Source organism: Euwallacea similis, chromosome 9 (genome assembly GCF_039881205.1).
Source record: "Euwallacea similis isolate ESF13 chromosome 9, ESF131.1, whole genome shotgun sequence".
Classification (NCBI taxonomy): Eukaryota; Metazoa; Arthropoda; class Insecta; order Coleoptera; family Curculionidae; genus Euwallacea; species Euwallacea similis.
This window is the reverse complement of record NC_089617.1, coordinates 3,622,663-3,648,609: the sequence shown is the minus strand read 5'-3', so window position 1 is coordinate 3,648,609 and position 25,947 is coordinate 3,622,663. Positions and strand designations below refer to the sequence as shown.

The following is a 25,947-nucleotide window of genomic DNA, read 5'->3' as shown; positions in this document are numbered from 1 at the left end:
TTGAGGTTTCTTTTACTTCTTTCACTGCTCTCTCTCTCTCTCTCTCTCTCTCGAACAAAAACGACAAACTTCTGGATTTTTTTTCACTTCAGTTTTTTATAATACTTTTACAACAATCTTTACGTTGGGACTCACTGGCGTACTTACACCACTTATCGGCAGGATTATTTATAAATTAATTATTTCTCAAGAGACTGCTGCTGAAGCAGGATCTGCAATTCCGTTAACGTAAGGTATGTTCTATGTAACGTGCTGAAAAAGTAGGTACTTTGACAAAGTTCAAGGGGTGATGGAACAGTTTCTTCTACGCTTCTGAGTTATCTTAGACTATAAGAAGTGAAATTCTTTAAGCGCTACTCATGTGTTAAAGGAACTTCAAAACATTCGGATTTTTTATGTCCGTTGAGGTATTTACGTCAATTTCCCTATTAGTGTTAATTAATTAATTAATTAACTGTTCCTCAAGATGTGGTTTTCTAATCTTTCTACCTGCATAAAGTTGGATTTAAAGGTTCAGTGCTCCACTGAAAGATAACCTAAGTAAAGTATATTCTAGGTATATTCTGTGTGTCTGATTTCTGCGTATCAGCGGTCTTGAGCCATTGTCATGCAGAATTCTATTGTCTCCATTGTCAGCCCATCAGGTATTATTGTGAGACTAGTGAATATTTTTATTTTACCTTAATTTCAAGTAATATAAAAAATATTATAATTTACTGAGGGTTGTAAAAATTAATGGGTTGTGCTAGCACTTAGGTCGGACAATGCATTGTAACTAGAGAAATGGGACTGACGGGAACCTTGGGCACGGAATGTGGATGGAGCCTGCGGCATCAAAGACCGCAATGAAGTAAACAGATCCGGTCGAGGTTGCTCGACCCTTAGCTAAGGCTGTGCACATCGAAAATCTTAATTTCCTATTATACCGGGTGTTTCAAGAAGATAGGGCCATAGGTTAAGGGTGGATAGACCATCTAAAATGTAATTAAATACAACTAGAATGAAAGCCCTAGCCTGATTTTTCTTCGAGATATACGATGATTAGTAAATTTCGTTGAAAACCCGACTTTTTTTATTTAAACCTGCTATTTCTCAACTTCCTACCACTCAAAACACAAATACGTCTACTTTTTTAAAATCCACATCAAATTTCTCATAAAATAGGATAATTTTTATTGGTAAATATGCTTTTTCGAACCCAACGACATCATCTAAAGGATAGAAAAATCTCAAATATAAAAAAATCAGAAAAAAGAGCTTTTTAAAATTCTTAATAAATTCACATAGTATTAATTGAATCGTTTGACAACTTGTCCAGTTAAAAGCAAGTGGTCACTCTACAAAAGTATATTTTTAATCTTCGAGAAATTTTATGCAGAGTATGAAAAAAAAAACTTTCGCATGTATTTAACTACATCTTGGGTGGTCATTCACCCTTAACCTATGGCCTTTCCTTCCTGAAATCCTCTGTATAGATTTTAAAAATTTCTTGAGGAGAAACTCAAATTAAGAGACGCCAACATCCACGCAGTCTTTGCATTCTAAATCGCAGCCATTATTCAAATTATAAATTAGTCATGAGACCATATTATAGACTTTATCAAGAGCTGTACCAGATAATAACCTTCTTATCGTAGTAGCACTTAAATTTCAGATAAACTTGGCAAACACGGCCATAATTGCCGAAGCTTTTTCACCAGTTTTGTGAAAAGAAAAAAGGATCACTTCTCCCTTTATTCTTTGTCCTTGCCTCTGGCCCCTCGGCCTGCCTAACGGTGACCATGGGCGCAAGAATGGACGTACATAATGGTCCGGTAGAATTTCGCCTTGGCTGCGAAACAACCCTTTAAAGAGAAGAGATAAAGCAACTTCTGACCATCATGAGTCACGTTGCGCTCATCCGAAATGCGTTTGCTTGGGTCAACACGGGCTAAATTCCGGTGAGTACCAAATAGGCAAAATGCGGGATTTTTTCAAAGCGTTGCAATTTTCCAAATAAATGTGCAAATAAAGATGTGCTTTAAAACTTAAGTTTGGTCCCTCTGCAAAAAAGAAATATAGCAATTTATAATCTGTATAAGTTGCACAGACATACATAAATCACCGAGTCCGAAATGGATTTATTTCACTACCCACAGGTCGAAAAGGCAAAACGCCACCATTGGATTCAATATTCCGTTATTTCTTTAAATAGGGGTACAATGCGACAGTCTTCGTCAAAACTCATTTGTTCGACTTTTCTGAATAAATGCATAAATCAAGATAGGCACGGTTATGTTTACAACCCTATACTTGAGAATTGAGGTACCTGTGAAGAGAGACGATGAGATACTTAATGGTCACGTAGCGTCATGCCACTGGGTCTGAAATGGGTTTATTTCGCTGAAAACGGGCTGGAGCGAAAAATGTGAAAGTTCTTTTCAAAACTAAATTGCCGGAACTTTTCAAACAAACAACAAAGAAAGATGTGCAGGGTTGTATTTACCACCTTGTATTTTAATCGCATTGCAGTACCGAAAAAGATTTTCACAAAAATGGAAATTTTAAGACTAATTTTTGTCAGAAAATATGAATGTTTGGACCCCTCCGTACGCTTCTGACTTGCATTGAATTTTATTTATATTATGAATAATATAATTTAATTTAATATTATATTATTTTTTTATTATTACATTTTTAAGTTTAAGCCTTTAACCACCTAGCACTTATAACAGAAACCCAGTAGTGTAGCGCGTATAGTTAAGTAGGAAGAAATGCTAGGAAACTATGAAATTTAAAACAAATTTTAAGCCCAATGGTCCTCTATTTTGTATCGAATTTTATTTGGATTTTTTTCAGTTAAATTAAATAATCATATGCCTCTTGTAATAGAACATCATTGGTGTAACATCCGTAATATAGTAATTTTTAAATTACTATATTATAATTAAAAAAATTTTTCAAAGAATTGGAAATCTTTAGAAATTTTATCTTAAATATGTGGATGTTTCGGATCCCTCCAACGATTTTTTTTTCAGTTCTGGTTATTAATCACTGGCCATTTATAATGGAAAATCAGTAGTGTAGCATCTTTAGTTTGGGAGTAAAAAATATTCATAAAATTGTAAATTTTAAGAGTTTTCAGGTCAGAAAATGTTGAGTGTTTGAGACATTCTCAGCACGTTTCTGTTTCTTATCGAATGATGTTTGGAATTTTTTCAGTTAAATTAATTAATCACTATTTATAAAAGAAAGTCAGTACCAGACTTTTTTCATAATATCTGATTACTTAGAAATTATGAAATTTTTACATTCGAGCCAGCAAAGATAACAAAAATTTCGAGAAAGTTTTCTCCTCATACAATGTTGGGTGATTTAAAAATCTCGTACCTAAGTCAGATGGAGTAAAGTTAGTTCAAATTATTAAATCCAGAAAATCTTCTAAGAGATCAGATTAACGTTCTTCGGCAAAATAAATGGAGATTATTAGAATCCTCCAATAAGGTCAATCTATTGTAGATCAGTAAACATTCTAGAAAATTCAGGCAAGTTCTTATTGGTCAGATATTTTGCGAGCTTTTCGGTAAATTCAATCCAGACTACTTCTTAAAAAATTGGGAATTTTTCTTGCTCATATAAACTCTGGTTATTCAAAAATCTAGCAAATGAGATCAGATCCGGTAGTCCAAAGTATTCATAAAATTTCTCAATAAGACCAAGTACACATTATTCCACATGTCCGAAAATGTTTTCTCAAAGTTAGTTCTTGAACTGATTAATCCTGGAAACTGTTCAATAAGTAATATCAAATCAGTAGGTTTGTGGGAAAATCTTCTTTAAGCCAGTTCTGGTTATTTAAATATCTAATAAGTAACATCAGATTGTTAAAAAATATATTAAAACAGTAAGTTAATTTCCTTCAGTAAAATCAATTCAATTAACTACTCTTGATTCAAATTCATGAAGGTCCATAAAATCCGTCAATAAGGTCAATTCGCTTTACTAAACATTTCAGAAAATGTTCTCTGTGGGGATCGGCTGGGATTAGATACTCAGAAGTTTCAGTTTAGCTCAGATTGGTGGAAAATCCAGAAGAGCTTTCGAAAGGTCCGATTAGGCTCTCAAAATAACAATCATTCAGATGACTAAATTTACATTAAAATCATCACTAAAGTCAAAAGTTTGTCCAGTAAAGTTAATCTCAAGTTATTACGAAATCCAGAAATTTTTAGAAATCTCAGTTTAGGTTATTCCTCATTAAGGTCAATTCAAGTTACTAAAATTCAAAATTTTCCACCGACGACAGTTTGAAATTGCAAAAAATTCAGCAAATTCACATATGAATTTAGATTAATAAAGTTTACTTTCTAATATATAAACATCCAGAACGTTACTTCTGAAGAATTTTAGTTCTTTTTCAAGACCTCGTTCTAACGTTTACTTAAAAATTCATCAGTTAGGAAGGTCATTGAGGATATTAAATCCATTTTCAGATCAATTTGGATTATTAAAAAATCAAAAAAACTTCGATTTAGGACGCTCAACTCACCTTAAGGTCATTTCTAATTATCTAAGAATCCACAACATATTTTTCCTAAATGTTGGTTTTTTTTCAGGTTATTTTTCAACTAAGGTCAGGTCCAGTTACTCAAAAATTCAGAAAAACCTTCAGCAAGATTATGTCCGGTATGATTTATCTTAAGCTCAGTTCCGGTAATTTAATTATCCAGAATATTTATTTGCGTTTAGTATTTTTTCCATAAGTACCGTCATTTCTCAGTATAACAAGTCAAATAGTATGATTATTAATGCTCAGTAAATAACCTTATTTTGGTTTACTTGGTTACTCAGAATTCCGGATAAACCTTCAGCCTGGCTATTTAGGGTATTAAGCGCTGTTTCGACCTCATTAGTGCTAGTCCCTTTATGAATTGTCTTTGAGTGAAATTAATGTTATTCCCAGTTTACAGAAGCTTGATGAATCTGTGAAAATAAATGTTAATTCATATAAAAAGTCGAATCGGGGTGTACAGTAGCAAAAAATTCATTGCCCAAGCAGGTATAGCCTACTTCCAAAATCCTTAAAATTTTAATGGGTACTCCCAAAGGTCCGCCAATCTTGGGCCGCGTTTTGGTCATGCTGCCCGAAATTTGATCCCGAATTTGGGCAAAAACAAGGGACGCCAAAATAGAGCCTTCATCCAAAGACAAAGGACCAAACATTCCAATTTAGTAAATGCATTCCAAATTCTAACGTTGCCAGGATCCGTCCCGGACGCCTAACACGAGCGCGACATCTCGATCGTGGGGTGGCAGAGGGGGCGGGTGCCACCCCCGAAGGCCATCGGTGAGGAGGGGGCAGCGGGGGGTTAACGGACGCTGTCCCTCGGGCTATACTGCCCGCGGAGATGAAAATGGGATCGGTAGGATCCCAGGGACCTGTGATGGCACAAAAGGCCGGAAATTGTGTCAAGGTGTCATCCATTTCTTTTTGGGTTAAAGCATAAATTTCATTTTTCTCTCAATTATTCTTTACTGAGTCGCTATTTTTCTTCATCTTTACTTCCATAATATGCAAAAGTGAGACCGTCTAAATTCCGCGGTGGTGCCATCTAGTGATGCTGGATTAAGACTCCAATTCCTCATAAAGAGTACAGATGGCGACATTATACAAAGTTTATAAACATTAAATCTTACCACTATAAGAAACTTAAATAGGTTTAGTTAGATTAATTCCTGTACCTTCCAGAAAATCTTTCAAAGCCCAATTCTTTTTTCCTAAGAATTCCCAAATATGTCTATAATCCAGGTAAAAAAAACAAATAAAATTCTGTCTTTTTAACGTCAAATTTTACTTCAAAAATAGAGAACTACTTTAATGACATTACCCAAATTAAAAAAAAAATACTTAAAAACTTTTAAATCCCTAATGGCATTTTCTGGTTCTTCATTGAAACCTGAATTTTCTATATATGGTGAGGTTGTCAAACATGTCCATAACAGTACCTCGAAGTTCTTGCGAATTAAATAAAAGAAACATTCTCTGTTCTTTATAAGGCCAATTTCCGTAATGACGGTCCAGAAAATTCTTGAGCAAGGACAACCACGTTTTGCACATTCCCTTAGGGTCATTTTGGTTGCTCAGGAATCTAAAATTTGTCCTTGCAGTCAGTGTCAGCTCTTAAGGATCTGCCAAATAAGTCTCACGATCCAGTTTAAAAAGCAAAACCAGCAAATGTTCTGTGTATAATCAATTCTTTTCATTCATAAATCCAGAAAACCTCTCAGTAACGGCAACCCACTTTGAAAAAACTTCTTAAAAGCACTCTGAGAAATTGTAGCCAAGATAACAAAATAACAAATAACAGAAGCAGTATAATAATTTAATTCTTAATTAAATCGATATCAATAGGATAAGGTACTCATTAACGTTCTGCATCAGGAAAATCCGGTTTTATGGCGTATAAATTTCAATATGCCATGGAGGCATCTCGTGGTTTTTCATTAAAAAATTGTACTTTTTTAGTACTTCAACTCGTTTTATTGAGACTTTGCTTCTCCATGAGTGAGTGTAGATGGAATTTTCGGCATTGTATTATTTATTAATGAACAATATCTCTTACTGCTTAGCCCAGTTATATAACTTAGTTTTAAACTCGATCTGAGGTTTAAATTTTACATTTGACATATATTGTTTATCTGTCAAAATCTCCAGTCTAACTGACTGAGGCTAATGACAAAAATGTCTAGATGCACCCACAAGTCCAATTTTGGAAGAGGCTTGCAAATTAATGCACTTGTGACCTCTTGTGTAGCTATTGGTTAAAGTTTTAGTTCGTGCTGACGAGTACAGATGGCGCGCACGTTACAATGTGCCGCCACATAAATAACAGTGTTTGGAACCGGTTTAAAGCCTGATGACGGCGAACTTCTGTGCGTTTTTCGGTATTTTTCTAACTCTTGAAGACAAAAGAAACTTGCGCCCTGAACACTGCGTAATATAGTAGGCCCACGAATTCTATTTACCGTCCGATTTCGCCCCCGTCCCTCGGCACCCCTGCAGTGGCCGCGGGCTGACCTCGCGCCTCGTGCGTGCGTGACGGCCACCACCGCTCCAAGGGGGTAGAAGGGGGAAACTTCGCGGGGTTCGACGGACCGCGACATCTGCACACCGCGTGAGGGTGACCCCCCATCCCCCCGTACCCCCCCACGCCCCGCCGTCGCCAATGACGACGATCGTCTTGCCAGGATGTGACGATTTATACTGGACGATCATTCCTTTGTCTATACATGTAATTAATCATTCATCATTGTCAATATTTCATTATATGGCCAAACTTGCTAAATTTACTAATGATAGATACCGTGAACAGTCTGGACTAGTAAATTCGCAATATCCTCCGTCACTGCCCAATGGCCATCCTCTGTCAAGCTGCCATCCCGTTTCCAAGAACAGGACGAACCCCCGCGTCCCCTGCGAAGCCCCACCGCCCACCACCCCCTCTGGAACGGTCCTCAGACCACCGTGCATGTTCCGTCGCTCCACTTATTTGATTATTGACCAATTGGGAGCTGAAGCGTTAAAGTGTGGGCCCAAACTCCTCTTCCTACAACATATAAGTGTTAAATTTACTTATTGATTCAGAATAAAATATGCCCTTGGCTAAAAGGGATTGTCTGCCCATTTACCTCGGAGGTGCTACATTATGTATTTTAAACGGGATTTTACTTTAACCCTGGAAAACGGGTTTAGGTAATTTTCTGCAAAGTAAGCTCCCCGAAATTCCCCAAACTATTTCGGTTCGTTCGGATCGGGAGCTTGGAGCCGACCCGACCGTCCTAAAATCGCGCCCCGCGGGTTGCCGACAAGGGACACCGTCCGCTTCATCCCCCGACGTCCCCCGCGAGGCCCGCGAGTGTCCACTATCCCCGACCGCCCATATCCCCAACCCCCAACCCCACGATTTACGGCCTCCGCGCTACACGGCGACGTAATTATTGACGGTCGAACCGCGTTGCCGGCGCCGACGGTCCTAAAAGGATCTTTCTAGATTCTAACCCCGCAAAAAAGTCCCTTTTTTGCCAGGGAGAGCGAACCCTCAGACAAAGAACGCGTTTTTTACAGAGAAAATGCTTTGGGACTAAATAACCTTAAATGAAACTGAAAATGGGCAAATGTGCTATTACCAAAAAAAACAAAGGCAAAGAGAACGATGAAATTGGGACAATATACGATATTAACCAAAACAACCTCATAAAATCTTCCATAAGTTAGTTCAGGTTAGTCCCTACATATAACATATATGTATAATCTATACATATAAATTCATTCTTATAATTCATATATAAATCTTCTATATATAATAAATGAAACCTCGGGACAACTGAGAAAAAATTCGACTTCAAGACTTTTTCCGACTACCTAAATCTCTTCTTAGTGTTGATAATTTTGTAATAAATGTTTAAGAAATAGCTTCAATTGAGTATTGTCGAGCTGTACTTGAACTATACTAAAAAAAAAGGACTGTTTGAAGTTTTTCTTCAATTTCTAAAACTTTCGCTTTAAAAATTCTTTGAACGCTCAGAAGCTAAAAGTATTTGAGCTTTTGATGAGCTGGGCGCTTAAAAACTAAAGCAGTTGAGCTTGTGATAAGCTGAGCGCTCAGAAGATAAAGTTATCGCACGTTTGAAGAGACAAACATAAATTATATTTACTATGTTACATATTTTTCTTAATCAAGCAGAAGATGGCACCACAGTTTACTGCAGGACGTAAGTACTGCAATAAAACTTAATTTCGCATGCGCATATCATCAGGCTATTCGCACGCCACCTATGAGTTTTCGTCAAGAGTTAAGATATTGACTAACATTATTAAAACTTATTGCTATTTATCTAAGTACGGCACTGAGGTGTGAATTAAAGTTTTACGTTGTACATAAAACCTCTAATGCAATATCGTTTTTCCTTACGCTTCTTCCAAGCCATTCTATCGCATCCTTCCTCAACAAATCCCGACGACACATTAAAACGTCGCTCGTGAATTATGACACAAAGCGGAAAACGCTTAGTTGGAAACAATTTAGGCAAAAACACCCTTCGTGTTGCGAGACTCCCTCCCCCATTTAAAGAATTATACACTTTAAAATTGTATTCACTCACCCCCGTAAAATGATCGTGCAACAAGTGTCAATAAAAATCGAATAATACAGGGATCGTGTAGGATAAACGGTATTTCATAAAGATAGGTCGTTAACTATTTAGCAGTGGCGTAGGTAACAAATGGCTCAACGTACGCTACTGCGAATAACTGAATAAAATTTGATAGTTTGATGGTTTTTATACCAACATTTTTGCTATAACGTTTTTAGCCTTAAAAATGAGTTCAGAGGCGTAGAGAGATTTAACAATGTGCACTAATCAACAATATAAACAGGGATTTTTTTTCTACTTTTGATAATTCTGTTACCATCACCAGAAGACCACAAAATACGGCACTGTGTTGTGAGTTATTTAACAAATCGAAGGTTTCAGTATAAGAATTTGGTTTACGATTTTAAATTTAAAAGCTCATAGTCAGAATATATTTCGAATGCGTACAGATGAACCAAGCATTTCCTCTTAGAATTCAAAATGTTCTAATTGCCAAAAGACCGAAAATACGCTACTGTGTCATCTGTATTCAGTGGCGTATCTCGGGCTGATTTCGCTTATAGGCATAGAGGACGATATTTAGGTGTATACAGGTCAATAAAATTATAATCCTCCGTAGTTTACGGAATTGTGTCACTGCGCAACTCCTAACAATTGAACTTTTTAATTGAACCTTTAAAAGTTCAGATACGTACGGAATATATTTTAAATATATGTATACAGATCAATTAAAGAAACCGGGGCATTTTTTTCTAATTTTCAGTATATCGTCATTAATAAAAATCCCAAGATACACCATTATGTAGTTGATGATTTGGCAGTTTTAGAGATTCTGTATAGGTTCGATCTTAATTTCAGATTTTTCCCTTAAAGTTTCAGAGACGTACAGAGACTTGTGTAAAGACCGATCGAAGCACCTTTGGGCGATCAATGATTTAGCGGAAGTTCAGGGGAGTACAGACAGCGTTTCAAAAATAATCACTTTAATAGTAATAATGAACATGTCGAAGAATTTAGAAAACGTTGCTGGGAAAAGACTCCAGATACGCCACTGTGCTAGAGATAATTTAGCTTGCCTGGGCATTTAATTTAATCTTGTTTCACCACTGCATTATCCGCTCCGACTTCACTTTTATTATTTTATATGGCCGAATAAATATGAATAACTCACTAGCGGGAATAAAGGGCGCATATGCAAAATATAGCGCCCTCTCTTGATAGAAATTTGCTAAATGACCGAGCTGCGGCTAAGTGGCGCCACAAAGGACGCATTGAATGTGGAACTGGAATATCTAACCGACCCTCCAAATAGTCATTTCAGTGCCAGTTGCTTTGTTCAATTGTTCTTATTCATCATATCTTCTTCTCGATAAATGTTGAACGTGATAAGTGAGTCGACATAGCTTTGCGAAATAGTGCCACATGAGATGAAACCAACCTTATAGGATAACATAATGGATAACCGACTTTATACGTAATGAAGGCTTTTGGAGTAATAACAGACTAACTGACCATCTCTCTTTGTACGCACTTTAACTTAAATTAACATAATTAAGTTATTTGTAATCAAATTCGAATTTTTTGATGCAATAAGCAAAGATTATCATCCCATAAAACCGGAAAATTAGTTACAAATTCCGCACAGAAAGCCACTGTAACCGGATTATCTCGCTTTCATTTTAAAGACAATTACACCCCCGAATGGGGTGTATTAATTTAAACTCGGATTCCCAGCTTGTTGATTATCATTGTTTGGCTTAATTGGCCTCTAATATCGGCAAATTTCGATTATGACTCGGGCAACGTAATCTGGTTTTACCGAGACTGATAACCACTTCGCTTAATAGCGAATAGAAATGCGATACTTTGCGGTTGAAGTAGTTGCAAGCTGAAATATGCTAACGCGCATGCGTAAATTCAACCAAAAAATAAAACAAATAATTTTTCTTCAGACTGACTTCGTCAAAATGTCAAGAAACCTTGCCAGATATTAATCATTGTCATTATTATGACGTGTTTTCTTTCAGCCGCGACATCTTTATTCGCCGCACACCACTATTTTACGTCAATCTGGACATTCATTCGAAATTGCCACCGTTCTATGTTCGATTCTTGTCGGTGCTGGATACGATGCTTACGTTGTTTCCGGGTAAGTAAGTCCAGGAAGTTTTATCTAAAAAATTTAATAAGATCCCGCAGTGAATCTAAAATTTTTCGATCAGTATAACCAAGTCCAGGTTCACTTTAAAACTATTTTACGAGGTTCTCCACAGATAGCGCTATAAGCAATTCTTTCCAGACGAATCTCGAGTACTTCCCGGATTTTTTTGGAGTCTTTTTTCGACTTTCAGGTACGCCATTAAAGATGTAACAGAAAAGATCATGTGCCGCGTCGATTGTCCCATTCCATTGGTTAAGGACGCGAAAAAGGAGGAAGAGGTGGTGGAGGAGGACGAGAAATACAAAATAACTCCTCCTAAGGATATGCAGAGCAAATTTCTGGCCATGATGAAGCAGCGGGAATTGGACAAGATTCAGGCGGGGAAGGAGAAAGAGGCTGAAATTAAAAGACTGAGATTCTTGGTAAGATACGCACACTCGCAATATTTCCCGAACTGTAATCTTGTTATCTAGGAAGAGGAGAAGAGACCTCCGGATGATCTGAAAGGGCGAAGAGTACACGCCTGGATATTCTTGGCAGCAGGCACTAAGGAGGTCACTGAAAGCATCTTCATAGAACCTGGAACTGGGATGCCTCATGAGCTGACCAGTGATCTTTACTATGGAATTGAGAGTATATGGAATAATGAAAATTACTGGGTATACATTCAACCTCCCTGTATTTTCGAACCTAAACAGCTTTCAAACTTAAAGGTAAATTTACAAAATTGTACCCATGATCTTGGAGCTTTGAGTTATGATTTGACCGATACGGAGAAGTGGGAGCATCTGCTGATTGGGGAGCCTCTGGGTTCTAAGGGCAAACTGAAAGCTGTGGAAATTGGAGAAGAGGAGGAAATCGATTATTTTTGGGATGAAAAGCACTTGGATATGCCTTATCCATGGTCTTCCAGGATCAGCATACCACACGATGGTAAGGCAATTTTAGTTATGAATCATCTATTATCTTATGACTCACAAGAATATCTTGTTATTGGAAGAAAATTACCGTGTGACTGATAAGACGTCTGTGAGTTGATTACAAATGCAGAGAAAATGGACTCTCATTTTTGTATGACCAATAACGTGTAATTAGGTAACTATATTCATATTGTGCAAAATGAAGCGAACATACATTTACAGAGACTTTTCTTTCTTATTTTGATAAAAGGGAAATTCTCTTAATGTTTCGTCGTATGTTTAAGAATTACCCTGTATACTTGTTCAATCGTATTGTAAGTTAACCCAGTTAACGTGGCGCTATCTAGCGACACAAGCCTTTACTTTTGTTTTACATCAATATTTAAGTTCACTGTATTTTTACAACGTAACATTTTAACAGAATTTTTCGTTAGATGATGCTGATCAGGGATTTCTTGTCTTAGCGCCATCTTTTGATATTTTTCACACCTTCAACTTCTTTCTCAACCCTCTCCACCCCTCGCTACCGATTCTCACTTTGTTTTTCTTAGTACTCAAACGCCGTTTTCCAAACGGTACCATGGTGACTCAATACAAAAGAACCCTGATGGAGGAATACGCCCCATATGTTTGTCACGACGGTTTGGTTCAAAAAATCACGCGTTATTCGGACTTCGCTTGCACTTCTGTTGAATGCGTGGAAGAGAAATTCAAAAACCGGCATGATAAGTTATCCAGGAGCGTTTTGGACGCTAAAACCAACCTAAAAACTGAGTATTTTGCTGCGGGCAGAGAAGACAGCATATTAAGTAAAGAAATATCATTGAAATCATTCAATAGCTACCCTACAACATAGCCCGTTTTAGAGCACATTTATTACAACAATAAAGATGGTCCTGATGCGAAAAGAACCATTTTCTTGGACAACAAGACTCGTTTTGACGGTCTCTCGAAAATTGAAATCCTGGACAATATTTGCACTGAGTATTATAGCGACAGAGACGATAAGTTATTACTATTTTTGAGAGTGTTTTCCGTTTTTCAATAAGGTGCTTTTAAGGCTCTATTTCCGGCAAGTTGTGTATGAACAAACCAGACCCTCAACTGAAAACACCAAGATGGCCTCTACCAGCTGTAAACCAATTTTTGTATGTTGCTTCGGTTTTTTTATGAAAGATTTTAAGTAATTCCCTTAAAGAAAATTGTCCAAAAATTCCTGAGAAACGAGGAAAAATCGCCCCATGAAGATATCAGCATCAGAGAGTTTAATATTCGGGAGCGGGAAATTGCCCTTCAGTATCAGTATGGGAAGGATAATGTAACAGCCTCAACGAGGACATTTATTAAGCCTCCTTTGGCGGAAATGGGGGAAGGTATGATTTTCAGGTAAGATTTTGTTTGTGACTCTTTCAGTACGGGTTAGAGATCAGAACGTGAAGATGTTAAGGAATGAGAAGAACATGTTTCATTTTCTTTTAAGTAAATTGCACCGAGTGATACCTGTGGACGAACAAAGTGTGTACTCAGTTTAGGTTAGCTTAAGTTCGTTCTTTTTCTTTCTTGCTTCGGATACCTTCAGTTTCTCTTTCCATTTATTTCTCCACCTTCCCTTTGGAGCTCTTCGGATTTCTTTCCTGATTTGCAGCTTATCGAATCGACAACTTTTCTTTCCCTCTTTTTTCTGGCGTTCCTCGGATCCCTCTTCTTTCTAGCGTTAACGCCCTCCGATCAATTCCTCTCCTATTCCACTTTTATCTGGCGATTTTTAATCACCGCTTCTCATATTCTTCTTTCTGGCGTTTTTCGATTTTCTTTGACTTTGACGAGTTCAGACTTGATGGTTATCGTTCTTGTTTCTTTGGTCTTTATCAAGTTTGTTCCTTCATTCATCTTTTTGTGGGCCCTTCAGATCTCCCTTGTTTCCATTTTTGTTGCTTACGAATATTTTCTTTTATTCTTTCTTCTCTTTGGTGCTACTAGAATTTATTCTTTCCCAATTTAATGCCTATCAAGGATAATTTAATTCCTTTTACATGTATTTCTTTTCCTGATTTGACGATTCTCAAATCACTCTACTAATTTTCCGGATTTAACCCCATGTGATTTGAATTTTCCTGCACAAGTTTTAACTTCTAATAAATCTTTTTAATTCCTGCTATGTATGTTTTTTAAATAAGTTTTCATTCAATTTAGTCACTTTTAACCCCCTATCTTATCGTAAAATCCCAGACCTGAGTTAACATATGGTTACCAAGCGGAAATAGGAGCTAAACCACCAAGACAACTTCAACTCTATCTCCTGCTACAACAACAGTTAAAAGACGAAGAAGAAGTTATAGTGTCCATAAGAGACTTCGAAAACCAGGTAAGATTACTCCTATTGACAATTTATAAAAGGACAATTTTTTACTTTCTAGATATCAGACTTCCTGCTTCTTCGAGCACATGAAATGGCATTTTCCAGGCTGGACGTGAACGTTTACAATCGAGAACACAATCAAGAATTCCGAGCTGGAATGCTGGATCAAGAGGAAAAACAGAGGATATGCAAAGAGAAAGAGATGGAAGAGAAGATAGACTATTTGTCTCCTTATCTAGCTCGCACAGGTAACCCTAGCAGCTTGACATTTCAGGAGGCATTGGATGTAAGACAGGCGTGTTTGGAAGAATTTAAAGAGATGTTGGTGAATAGGGCCCTTGACACTCAGCAGCAGTTTGAAAGGGTTAGTAAGAGACAGGAATGTGACCATAAAGTTATGTGACAAAAATGGCATTGATAACCACTTTAACTTCCTAGTAATGTACAGCGCTTAAGAATCTAGTTTGACATTTCTTTTTGCGTTTTGGCAGATGTCAAGTAAAATTGAAGATCTGCAAGCTTGGTATATGCAACGTCATGAAAACCTCACTGTGGACGAAGAGACCAAATATTTTGAAGAAATCAATGAAATGATTTTCTGTCTTCGAACGATGGAGATTCGTCTCGTTAGACACAAGGAATTATCTTATTCCAGGTAGGTAAAATTTTGGAACAATTCATGTTATTGTTATTGTCAATATTTGGTTCTTCCATTAACAATGACAGACTTAACATCAACCACAGTTAGCACTGTCAGAACGACAATTTAAGCCCGTGACATAATACTTAAGGTTTTACAAAAACCACTAAATAAGTTTTGCTGACTTTAAATTTGAGGATCCCTTCGCATTTATATTATTTCTTGTTCTTTTTCTTTGATTCTCTTATAAATGGTATCGATCGATTGTAAGTATATTTCAGGTATGAAGCGATGCTACAGTATGTCAACAATCACCCCATGCTGGACATCCTACGTAATTATAATACTAAATCAAACAACTCCTAATTTCCAACTTTTTTTTGAGTAAACTTTATTGACAGATTTATTCATATTTAATCACATGGCGGAATGTAAGGATGCAGGAGTTACATCTACTCTTAATCTCAGAGATGATTGAGCATTATTAAATATAATATTAGATGACAATCGAGATAGAACTACCTAAAACAGATATATAGCTAATTATCTTAAAACATCCAAAAAACGAAATTTATATGCAACTAAATATTCACCAAGACATTTAGAAACTGTCAGATTGTCAAAGCAGTGGGACGAAAGTCCAAATCCTCCGCTCAGATTTAGACGCCCGGAAACGAAAAATCTCTCGATACAATGTTTGGCTAAAGGTTCTTCAAATTATAGTTTAGTTGTAAATGAATACAGAAACTTAAAGAAAACTAACAATTTTAAATAATCAGATAATATTGCCCTAAGAGAATAAATATTTCCTCTCACTGTTTTCACTGGCTTTCTTAGAAACCCTTAAATTAATTTTTGAAGACAGACAGTTGATGCTGTCCCGCACAATAGATATTTCCTCTCACTGTGTGACATTTAAATATTTAAACACCTTCTAAAGGCAAATTTCTACTAAAAACCAATCTCCACATCTTCTAAAACAATCCATAGAGCGAAGTTCACAATTCAAATTAAATACACAGCCAGAAGTTTCAAGAAATGGAATGTTAACTGCAAAAGGAAGCTATAGAATGCCAGGTTTAATAGCTGAATGACCATGAACCCATCTGACCAATGCAGTGGCCCTCATCGTCGAAGGTGGCCAAAGTCAATTTACTCAATTTATTGGCTAAGGCTCCATAATTTGAGGAAAAGGTGCTGTTTGGGACTGAAGAATTGTGATTGTCTAAATGAAAATATTTCATTCATAGTATTATAATTTATTAGAAAAAGAAAATCTTACCATTATCACTATTATTTTGGCTGTCGTAAGCCTTATTATCAACTTCATCGCTCGGTTTTAACGTTAACTGGGACACGTAAGAGTTAATCAAAGTGTCCATTAAAGTGGCTTGTTTCGAGAAAACCTGCAACATCTTGGAAACCCTCGCGCCGTTTTCGACTACCCCGAACTGAACGAAAAGACAAGGGAGACAGTCGGGGTTGTCTTCCCTTGAGGGTTTGCTGCAATCCCAGTTGAATTCTTCGTAACGCAATCCTAACACCACTTGCTAAAAAAATGTAATAAAAGACATGATGCTCCACTGTACGACGTTTTGTTTAATGCGACTCTCTTCAGAGACAAAGAGGTGTCTCATGAAAAACGTCGACTAAGAAATATGATATTATGCAAAATTCTCACGCAATTTAAGTCATCGATAATGTATAATCCTCTCGCATTTATAGCCACCAAAACAGGAATGTCCTGGTGGGTTAGAAGTGAAATCAACCCCCTTACTGGTTCCTCTATTTGCCCCTCAAAGAAAGCAGCTCTGAAAATGTAGAATTTAGCTTTCTTGCCATTTTTCAATCTTCATATGGTTACCCATAAAACGGCAGAGACCAACAATACTCCAGGTATTTCTTAATCAATTTTCTATTGGTAGCAGTGCTCGGAATTCGTTTAAATTGCTCCAAAAGTCGCACTTCTGCTGAATTTTTACTGCTTATTGGTAGCCAGGTCCAAGTGGGACTCTTCCTCACGTGAGCTGGTAAGAACTTGGATTGTTCCTCTCTGAAGTAGTGTGTGGTGTGTGCCTAAAGACCAGAAATAGTTCTTAGGGTTTAAGCTTTTTTTTTAACTTCTTAATTACTTTTGACTAGAAAAAGACATATTAATAAAAAGGAGAACTAGTATTAATTAAACTAATACTAAGCATGCAAACAGCTAAGTTATTGACAGGTTTTAGCAAATAAAATTGGTGAAAACTGAAAGAGCTATCGTAGAAACTGGCCGATCTAGTCCCTCGAACGAGCTGAATTCCAGCTAACAACCTGGGTTAAAAACAATCTGTTTTCTGTTAATAACAAATATTGAATTCTAAGTAATGCAATGATTAATTACTTTAAATAGTGAAAAACTAATAGTCAATTACTTGTTGTATCATATGTATATTTGAAACCTACAGTGTTCTCTACGAAATCTAAAACTTTCAACTTTTAGTTCAAACCAGGGACATTCTCATAGAATTTCTAAAGGTCTAAGGACACTTTCTCATGCGACCATATCTTAAATTTTTGACTTCACTGTGGTTATAGCCAGTGTTGGAATTCCTCAAGAGGTTTCCAGGGATTTTCTCAAGAATCTTATCACATTTTTCTTATTTTGGAGCTGAAAAAATTAAAATGATGTAGATTTTGTTACTGGAAAGCACGTCATTTCGGCTGTAATCTTGCGTGAAAAAATCCTATTAAATGAATAAATAATAAAATAATTAAACTGTTAATTAAGCTTACGCTTTACGGTAAAAAAAGAGTTACTTCAGGCTTGGATTTAGCTGCTCAGAAGAGAAGGATTTATGCTCCTATCTTAACTAGATTATAATAAAATCAAACACTAGATAACGAAGTAATAAATTAGGCACTCAAAATAGATATTTACTCCAGATGCATGAACATAACTTTGACCTCCCAGTTATTGAATAACTCAATAATCTACAGATATGAAGGGTTTCACACACAGTTTTATTGGGGCTTTTACACTTTAAGCGTATATGAATTAACAAAGTTCTCGAAGTTGTCCATCATCAAAAGCATCAGCTGCATGCCTTTTTTACCCTTATAGTGGAAAACTAACAGGTAAATTATGCAAACGACAGACAGTTAAACGCACTACTAAAATTCTAAGCAGAAAAACCAAAAGGAAATTAAAAGAAAACATTGCTAGCCTCTAAAAATCCTATAACATTCACATGGCTCTCTGGCATGCGAGTTTACCTGAGAATTATAAGGGCCCAGCTCTTCTCTAGCCTGGATCCCCCCCAACATAATCAAATGGGGGATCTCGGAAGGATACCTCCCATTCAAAATGTTATATTTACATTCCTCGTACAGAAGTTCTAAGATCTTTTGATCTCTTTCGCCAAGATGAAAAAATACGTTTTAAACCGAGTTCATGTACCAGAAATTGAATAGTAAAATAGGAACTTACTTAATTTTCTCTTCCAGTTGTTTGGGGAAGAACATGTTCCTTTGAAAGACCAATTTTGGCTCATCTCGTTCTTTTCGGTTCACAGAAGCGTGCCCGTATTTCTCGATAAGATTTCTCCAGTTTTCCCGAATTTCGTATGGTTTCGAGTATGATTTCAGCTGGATCTCTAAGACAATATCAGTTTTTGGCTCTCAAAAACCCTCGAAAATTTACCTAAAATAGGACTAATCATCCATAAAGTGAACACCTGCAAGGCTGTGCTCTTGTTCAATCCCAATTCTTCGCAGTTGACTAAAGCCTGGCAGATAAGCTCGCAGGAAGCTGCAGGAGTGTCCTCAATTTCCATCATAATAACCGTCTTATTGTGCAAATACACACACATTGGAATAACCACGCCCTCAAAGGGCTCGTTTATTGTTGGAGGGCTTTGGTGCGTGGAAGTTTCACTTATTGGGTTACCATTGATCGCGCTTTTCATTATTTGACCTTAAAAAAGAAACATGACCCTGAATAATAGATTTATGGTAGAGTGAGAGAAACAATTAGAGCTTGTAAAGATAACAATCTTCGTAAATGTAGAGCAGATTTTGTATCAAAACATTGATCGTGAAAACATAATGGAAAGTAATCATCAGCTAAGCATAACGTGATATTAAAGCACTTAGTGATCACAGAGGCTTAATGAAGCGATATAGATATATCCAGAATTTAGCGGTAACTGAGTTGTTTGGCAACTAAATGGAAGGTCATGAAAGTATTGTAAACACATTTCATCTGCGAATAAAATAACTATGAAACACTAAAAGAGGAAATTAGGATAATTTGAAGTACACTGGAAAGAAAAGCAGAAGTGAAAGTTCGCTAAAGAGGATTTTATGAGGAGCGTAAGTTTGAGGTTTTATCTGCAAAAGAATTAGAAGTTACTTTTGTTTGGTAGGATTCTTCAAATTTTTCTGATCCTGGAAACTCAGCACTCCCTAATAATTGAGTCTGGAAAAGTACCAGACGGCACTTGCATCCAGATTTCCAAAAATGGCAAATGTTTTCTCAAGATTCTGGGAAATAGGCCTTTGCTAGATTTGCCTGGAAGAATTGCAAGTATTTTTTATTGATTTTTCGAAGTCATTCACATTTTAGGTTTTTCTGGAAAAGTAGGCACTCAAACTCACTTCAGTAAATCAGACGCCACTTTTTGGTGATCTCACATCATACACTCGATGATGGTGCAATCCTGAACTTTATAACGTAAGTTATGTAAGTATGCGTTTCATCCTAGGACGATCTATGTTGTCTTATAATCGTCAGGTTTTCATCTCATCTTTTGTCTCATCACATATATTATTATGTGCAAATTCACCTGGCGCGATGGACAAGTGGAACCCATATGAATACAGTGAGAAAGGGCAATATAAAAACCGACCTTAAGCATGGGAACGTCGTCATCCTTCCTCATAATTTTCTATGAGCAATTATGCTGTAAGTATGATCTTTGTAAATTAGTTCTTTGGTGCAATAGTTTTTTTTAACTTATTATACAAAACAAAGTAACTTAAATCATGTCTGGTTCAGTTATGCTAATATCCTTTCTACTGCAATCTTCTTTGCTCCTGCCTTAGTTCCGTTGATTCCTATGAGACTTCGATTCCAATCGTAATAATTCGTATTAATACTATCAATCAATAGCGTGCAAAGGGAGCAATGTAACTTCTTATCAGCCACCCAACATAGGGGCACCTGTAATTAAATAATACCTTATCGATTCCCAGGACAGGATGGTAATAACCTAAAGACAATCGGGGCGTAAAAAAATACGACACTAAATTGATCGGCAAACAAAACAGACAGAAGGCTACACGTTATCAACGGGTGCCATATTAGCCCTTTTAGGCTATTTACTATCACCCGGCGCTTTATCTCTTGACACACAGTTATTTCGGTTTGAGTGATGGCCGTTATCGCCACCTTTATTAAGTGAGCTATTATCCGTTTTTGGACGCAAAAAGATATTGATATAACATGGTATTATAATGTTCGTTGAGTCAGATAACACTACGAATCATGTGTCGAACATGGGCAACAGCTTCCTCACCGCAGCGGAACTCGAAGACCCGGAGGCCAATACGTATTTGAGCGTATACGATTACGTGATTCCGGTGGTGGCCACATTCATTATTCTCATTAATTTAAGTGTGGTGGTTTCCAGTGGGTTGTTAATTCAAAAAAGTGAGTAAAACTTGGCTTTCTTTTAGAAGAATTTGCCTTGAGAATGTTTGAAGTTGTCCTTCAGAGTAGGTTCGCTCAATATCCAAAGACGCCTGAAATTTTTCAGGGATTTTAAAAAAATTTTCCTCACTAACATTCATATAAAGTTCTCAATTGGGCCAATGCCGGGAAGTCATCAATATCCCGTTTTGTGTATAAATTCTAAGATATTGCATTGAGACACCCTGTATATTTTTTATTTTGGGATCTACTCAGGCGTAGTTCAGCATTTCTGCACAGAACTCATATAGTTTGTGATCTAATTTCGACATTTACAAAGGTCTAGAAACATTTTTCTTACAGATGTTACAGTAGCTACGTCACCGGTTTCCGATTTTTAATATGGGCACATTTTCACATTGCCTATCTCCTAGAGTTTCATGTGTAAAATTTCCGGTCCTTTAACAAATGGCATTGACCTAATTGATAAATTAAAGTGCAGTGAGGACCTCGAATTTTACTTGTGTTCGGTTTCATGGCTGTATCTCTAAGCGGACAGGATTCAACATGCGGTTAAAAATTTAACACGTAAAACCCTATGTTCCGGGTTAAAAAACGCACTTCATACGTATAAGCTGTAAAAATTTTAGTAAGATAAACAAGGAGGTAGCCAATTTGAATATCTTATGCTGACATGAAGTTTAATTAAAAATTAATATTTGATAGCGCTCGATACAGCACTGCACTGCCCGGTCACACGTCCGCCACTGACTTTTTGTTGCATTATAACCAGAACGTTTACTTAAATTCAACTTGGGCTCTATCCCAGATTGCTATCCGGACATCCTGTGGCTTCAGAGCCAAACCAATTCGAATTTAAAAGTGCCATTTTTCTTGTTTTCAACCGGGCACAATCTCGTATGAACATCATTAGGTTTTTAATAAATCAAGCTTTAACTCCATACATATTTTATTGATTTTTTTCTATTTTCACATGGACAATTTGAAAAATGATCGTCTCTTTAAATAGGGCACCCGGTGTATTTTAATGTTTTTACAACTACCGGAAAGTAGAAACATATTCCCGATAGATGTCGCTACAACCAGAAGCTATCATAGGAATAAGTTTACTGTGTTTCCCCGATTGTTTTTAAGACACCCGATATATCTCTATATTGTTAACACGAAGATTTCTTTAGCCTTCAGTTCCCTATATCCATTCTGATCACTCTCGAATCAGAGAAGAAGGGGCCACAACAATTACAGACATTTTTAGATTTTCAATCAGTAGAAAAATGATTGATTAAATAGTGCACCTGGTCTTTCCAGATTGCAAATGCAATTTGGCATTAAAGCCAGTTTTACGCAGTGCAAGAAAAGTTTGGGGCAGCAATGGATGGAGAACCAGTGGCGTCTCATGTTAAGTTCAATGTAATCTATTAAAGTATATGAGAAAACATTAAAATATTTTTTTACTCTTTTTACTGACTGCAAACTCTTATGCAGGAAAAAAATTCAGTGACATGGGTGCTCCATTTAAAAAAAATCCAATTGATTTAAACTAATTAAAGATGCAGCAAACCTGGGATTTCCACGCCCCTGAGTTGGTTTAAGCGAATCCTCATGAGAGACAATATGAGACATTAAATATGTATCGTTACTTTAAAAATTTCAAGGGTGTTTAAATTTCCAAGAGCTTCCCTGATTTTTTATTAGAAGAAATGGGCATATTGTATATGGAAATTTTGTTTAGATTTAAAACATGTGTATTGAAACTTTTAGACCCAATAAGCAAAATTTTCGATTGTCTAGAGATGTGAAAATATCAACTTTATTAAAATCAAGAATATTTTCATATTTATTTCCAGGTATACGCCGCGTAACCCTCAATTTTTTCCAGAATGGATGACTCCCTCGTAAATACCATACGTACATTTTCATTTACTTTTAATAATAATTTTTTTCACCCGTGAGTAATATATCATAAATGCAAATTAATACTCCAATCTACCAAAAAGTAAATGATTTCTAAAATGACTACCTATAACGTTAGCCTTTAAACCAGAATTAATGAGATATTATCTAACTCCATGCTAATAAAATTGTTTTTCCAGGAGTCGAACCAAGATTCACGTATCTCTTCCTGGGAAATGTGGCAATGACAGACATGATAACCGGATTATCCGTTTTATTTGGACAGTATTACCCCAAGAACCGCAGAAATCATAGCATTTGTGCTATTCAAATGGGTTAGTATATCTGTGTAAAGTAATTTCCAAAAAGAAATATAGGTAGTTGAAGCTAAAACGTATAACTATAAAGATGTGTGGTATTTGTTACGTTCCCAATTCTTACAATATCACAAACTATCACAAAACATTGGCAATTTAATTTATAAATATGGTTTCTAGGCATGATAGTATCAAGCACCATCTCCTCGATATACTCTGTGGGTCTACTCGGAGTAGATAGATTCCTCTATATAGTCTATGGCATTAAATACTGCAAATTAATAAGCACGTATCGGGTACGAGGTGTCATCGGCATGACTTGGTTCATGGGTAAGCCACAAGCCATAAATATTTCTCGATATATTGAGTGTTTAAGGTTGTCGCATTTAAATTATATGGCTACTTCATTATAATAAATCAATTATGTGACAGAACTACATACAAGAAAATCACATGGAATTAATTTTTGAGAGCATGCAAGCTAAGAAACTATCCAGTATACATACATATATCCTTAGAATAAATACCGCAATTTCAAAAACACTTTACTACAATAACAAATCTTATAATATATTTTCTTGCAGCCCTAATCATCGGATTTTTGCCTCTAATGGGCTGGGCCGGAGACACCAAGAATGGCGAAATGTGCTGGTTCATAATGATAGCTCCTGATCCGTTAATAATCCTGACAGTCTCAATAGGCCTAATACCCATAATCTTAGTAATGATCCTCTACTCTATAATCCTCTACCACGCAATAGCCAACATCAAAAAAATCAAATACTCAGTCTCCACCGTAAACAACATCTCCGAGCAAGTGGAGTGCAAAGAGTGCATGAGAGTCTTTAGAGGCAACACCGAGCTTTCAATAATAAGAAAGAAGGCTTCTGCTCGAGGAAAAGTACAGCAGAACCAATTCCCAAATAAATGGAAAGCTGTAAAAATTGTGCTTTTTACTACAATGAGCTTTTTGTTCACTTGGTCGCCCTACTTCATCGCTTGCGTCATTTACGTGGCGGATAATTGCAACTATGATGAACTTACTGGAACATGCAAGCAATTGAGATTGCTCATTGCGAGCCCTTTGAGCATTTTAGGATTTAGCAACAGCCTCATCAATCCACTGATTTATGCCTGGTGGCACAATGGTTTCAGGAGCTACATCAGGAAAAGGCTTAAAATGTGTTGCAGGTAAAATACGTTCTTCGAACTGCGTAAAGTGAAATTTAATAGGGATTGTGATGATGATTGTGCAATGAAGAGATATACATAATAAAAAAATGACTTACTATTATGATTGTCATTTATCTCTTCATAAATGAGCTCTGTTTTCCCATCTGGCCCTGTGAATGAGTTGTCATTGTTCCATTGAGACTGCATTGCATTGTAGTTCTTGATGTCATGGCAGTAAGATGCATCATTGGGATAGGATGACACCACTGAAGAACCTCTGGTTGACACTAGTTTGACAAAGATATAACTTAACTGCCATATTTTCATCAATAAAACTTAACTATAAATGCTGAATGACGTACAATTCCTTCAATTTTTGAAGGAGTTGAAGGTAAAGAATTCTGAATTCACTTAGTCTAATAATACTAAGGCAGAACAAACAATTGTTACTTACTCTGGTTATTGTCATTGAAATCATCTCCAAATCTTTCCTTGTTATTTTCTTGTCCACCTAAGGGTTTCTCAGTATTCCATTGACTTTGCAGAGTGGCATATTTTTTAATTGGATCTTGACAGTAACTGCAAAAAAATAAAAACAAACTTTAATAAACTATTTAATGGGTATGCCTAAGATAATATTTATTGTAAGGGCCTAATAAGACAATTTTTAAAGCATAAGAATATAAGCAATTTTTAACAATTTGGAAAAGTTCAACAGTGTAATTAATTCAATGAGATTTTGCCATAAAATTGAATGAATTTTCCTCTATGCAATTTTCTTGACTTTCGTTCCCTTGTAAAATATAACCTTTTGGACATGATTCTGACATTCACAAAATTGAATGAAACTCACAGATTTTTAAGAAGTTTTAGAAGACCAAAATATAATGTCACTTAGAAAGATGGCGAGGTTCATGAATAACCTGAACACACTAGGAGCTGCTCAGTAAGACACAATGAACCTCTTACATTGAGTGGGTCATAATATACTTCAGGTAGCAGTAAAGGACTGTTACCAGTCAACTAAATTTAATACAATACAATACAATCTATCCATATTAAAATTCAATCATTTACGATGCTAGGTATTACATTAAAATAAGCATCTATTACAAGCAAAGAAACTGCTCCAGATTTTGTAATCAAAGAAGATAAACTCTTACCTATATTGATCATTAATATACTCATTATCTTGGCAATTATATAGCCTGTTCCTTACTGGAAATTCAACAGGGATTACAGTTACATTATAATTATTTGACTGGATGATTATTTGCTGAGTGTCTTTATTATCTTTATTATTTCTGTTATCCATTTTAAAGCAATAATTTTATGATTGTAACATTGGTTTAGGACGCTGGAATACTGAAAGCGAAGCGTGTATTTTGGTTCTAAATCAATAAGGAGATGTATCCAGAAATATTTTAATCAATAGTGGGAAGGGATGTGTGAAATTGACTTATTTTTGCTTGCAGATATGGATGGATTGGGTGGCAACATCCATAAGAGTGAGAATAAGAAGGGTACAGCACTTTTAATAATTATTGAATTTTGTTACGTTTATTATTGGATTTATTAGTGGTTTTATTTAATATTTTCCCTTCGATATTCAAAAATTTGAAAAGTTTTATTTATAAACATATAAAACTGACACATTACA

General features: G+C 36.2%; 3 protein-coding genes across 3 annotated transcripts in view; 2 read left to right on the top strand and 1 right to left on the bottom strand.

Moving 5' to 3' along the window:
* lobo (lost boys) overlaps nucleotides 1-15,658 on the top strand; it is a 52,923-nt gene extending 37,265 nt beyond the window's left edge. The window contains exons 3-14 of the mRNA XM_066393455.1: nucleotides 11,160-11,281; nucleotides 11,484-11,715; nucleotides 11,767-11,952; nucleotides 12,007-12,226; nucleotides 12,765-13,022; nucleotides 13,080-13,221; nucleotides 13,274-13,361; nucleotides 13,412-13,599; nucleotides 14,443-14,578; nucleotides 14,631-14,936; nucleotides 15,064-15,227; nucleotides 15,494-15,658. Coding sequence (XP_066249552.1) covers nucleotides 11,160-11,281; nucleotides 11,484-11,715; nucleotides 11,767-11,952; nucleotides 12,007-12,226; nucleotides 12,765-13,022; nucleotides 13,080-13,221; nucleotides 13,274-13,361; nucleotides 13,412-13,599; nucleotides 14,443-14,578; nucleotides 14,631-14,936; nucleotides 15,064-15,227; nucleotides 15,494-15,578 — 2,127 coding nt within the window. The 3' untranslated portion in view covers nucleotides 15,579-15,658. The remainder of the gene's footprint in view (nucleotides 1-11,159; nucleotides 11,282-11,483; nucleotides 11,716-11,766; nucleotides 11,953-12,006; nucleotides 12,227-12,764; nucleotides 13,023-13,079; nucleotides 13,222-13,273; nucleotides 13,362-13,411; nucleotides 13,600-14,442; nucleotides 14,579-14,630; nucleotides 14,937-15,063; nucleotides 15,228-15,493) is intronic.
* Nucleotides 15,638-25,905, bottom strand: Bili (FERM domain-containing protein 8 Bili). Its single transcript, XM_066393568.1, has 10 exons — nucleotides 25,451-25,905; nucleotides 24,742-24,866; nucleotides 24,404-24,574; nucleotides 18,895-19,167; nucleotides 18,682-18,847; nucleotides 18,468-18,606; nucleotides 17,077-17,288; nucleotides 16,894-17,023; nucleotides 16,495-16,762; nucleotides 15,638-16,437 (listed from the first exon to the last, which is right to left on the bottom strand). Exons 1-10 carry the CDS (start codon nucleotides 25,600-25,602, stop codon nucleotides 16,292-16,294), a joined length of 1,782 nt encoding a protein of 593 aa, XP_066249665.1. The 5' UTR covers nucleotides 25,603-25,905; the 3' UTR covers nucleotides 15,638-16,291.
* On the top strand, nucleotides 20,591-24,410 carry LOC136411127 (glucose-dependent insulinotropic receptor-like). The gene is made up of 4 exons (XM_066393577.1): nucleotides 20,591-20,904; nucleotides 22,998-23,132; nucleotides 23,295-23,444; nucleotides 23,699-24,410. The coding sequence occupies exons 1-4, from the start codon at nucleotides 20,709-20,711 to the stop codon at nucleotides 24,307-24,309; spliced, it is 1,092 nt and encodes a 363-aa protein (XP_066249674.1). The 5' UTR covers nucleotides 20,591-20,708; the 3' UTR covers nucleotides 24,310-24,410.
* Nucleotides 25,906-25,947: the final 42 nt, after the last annotated feature.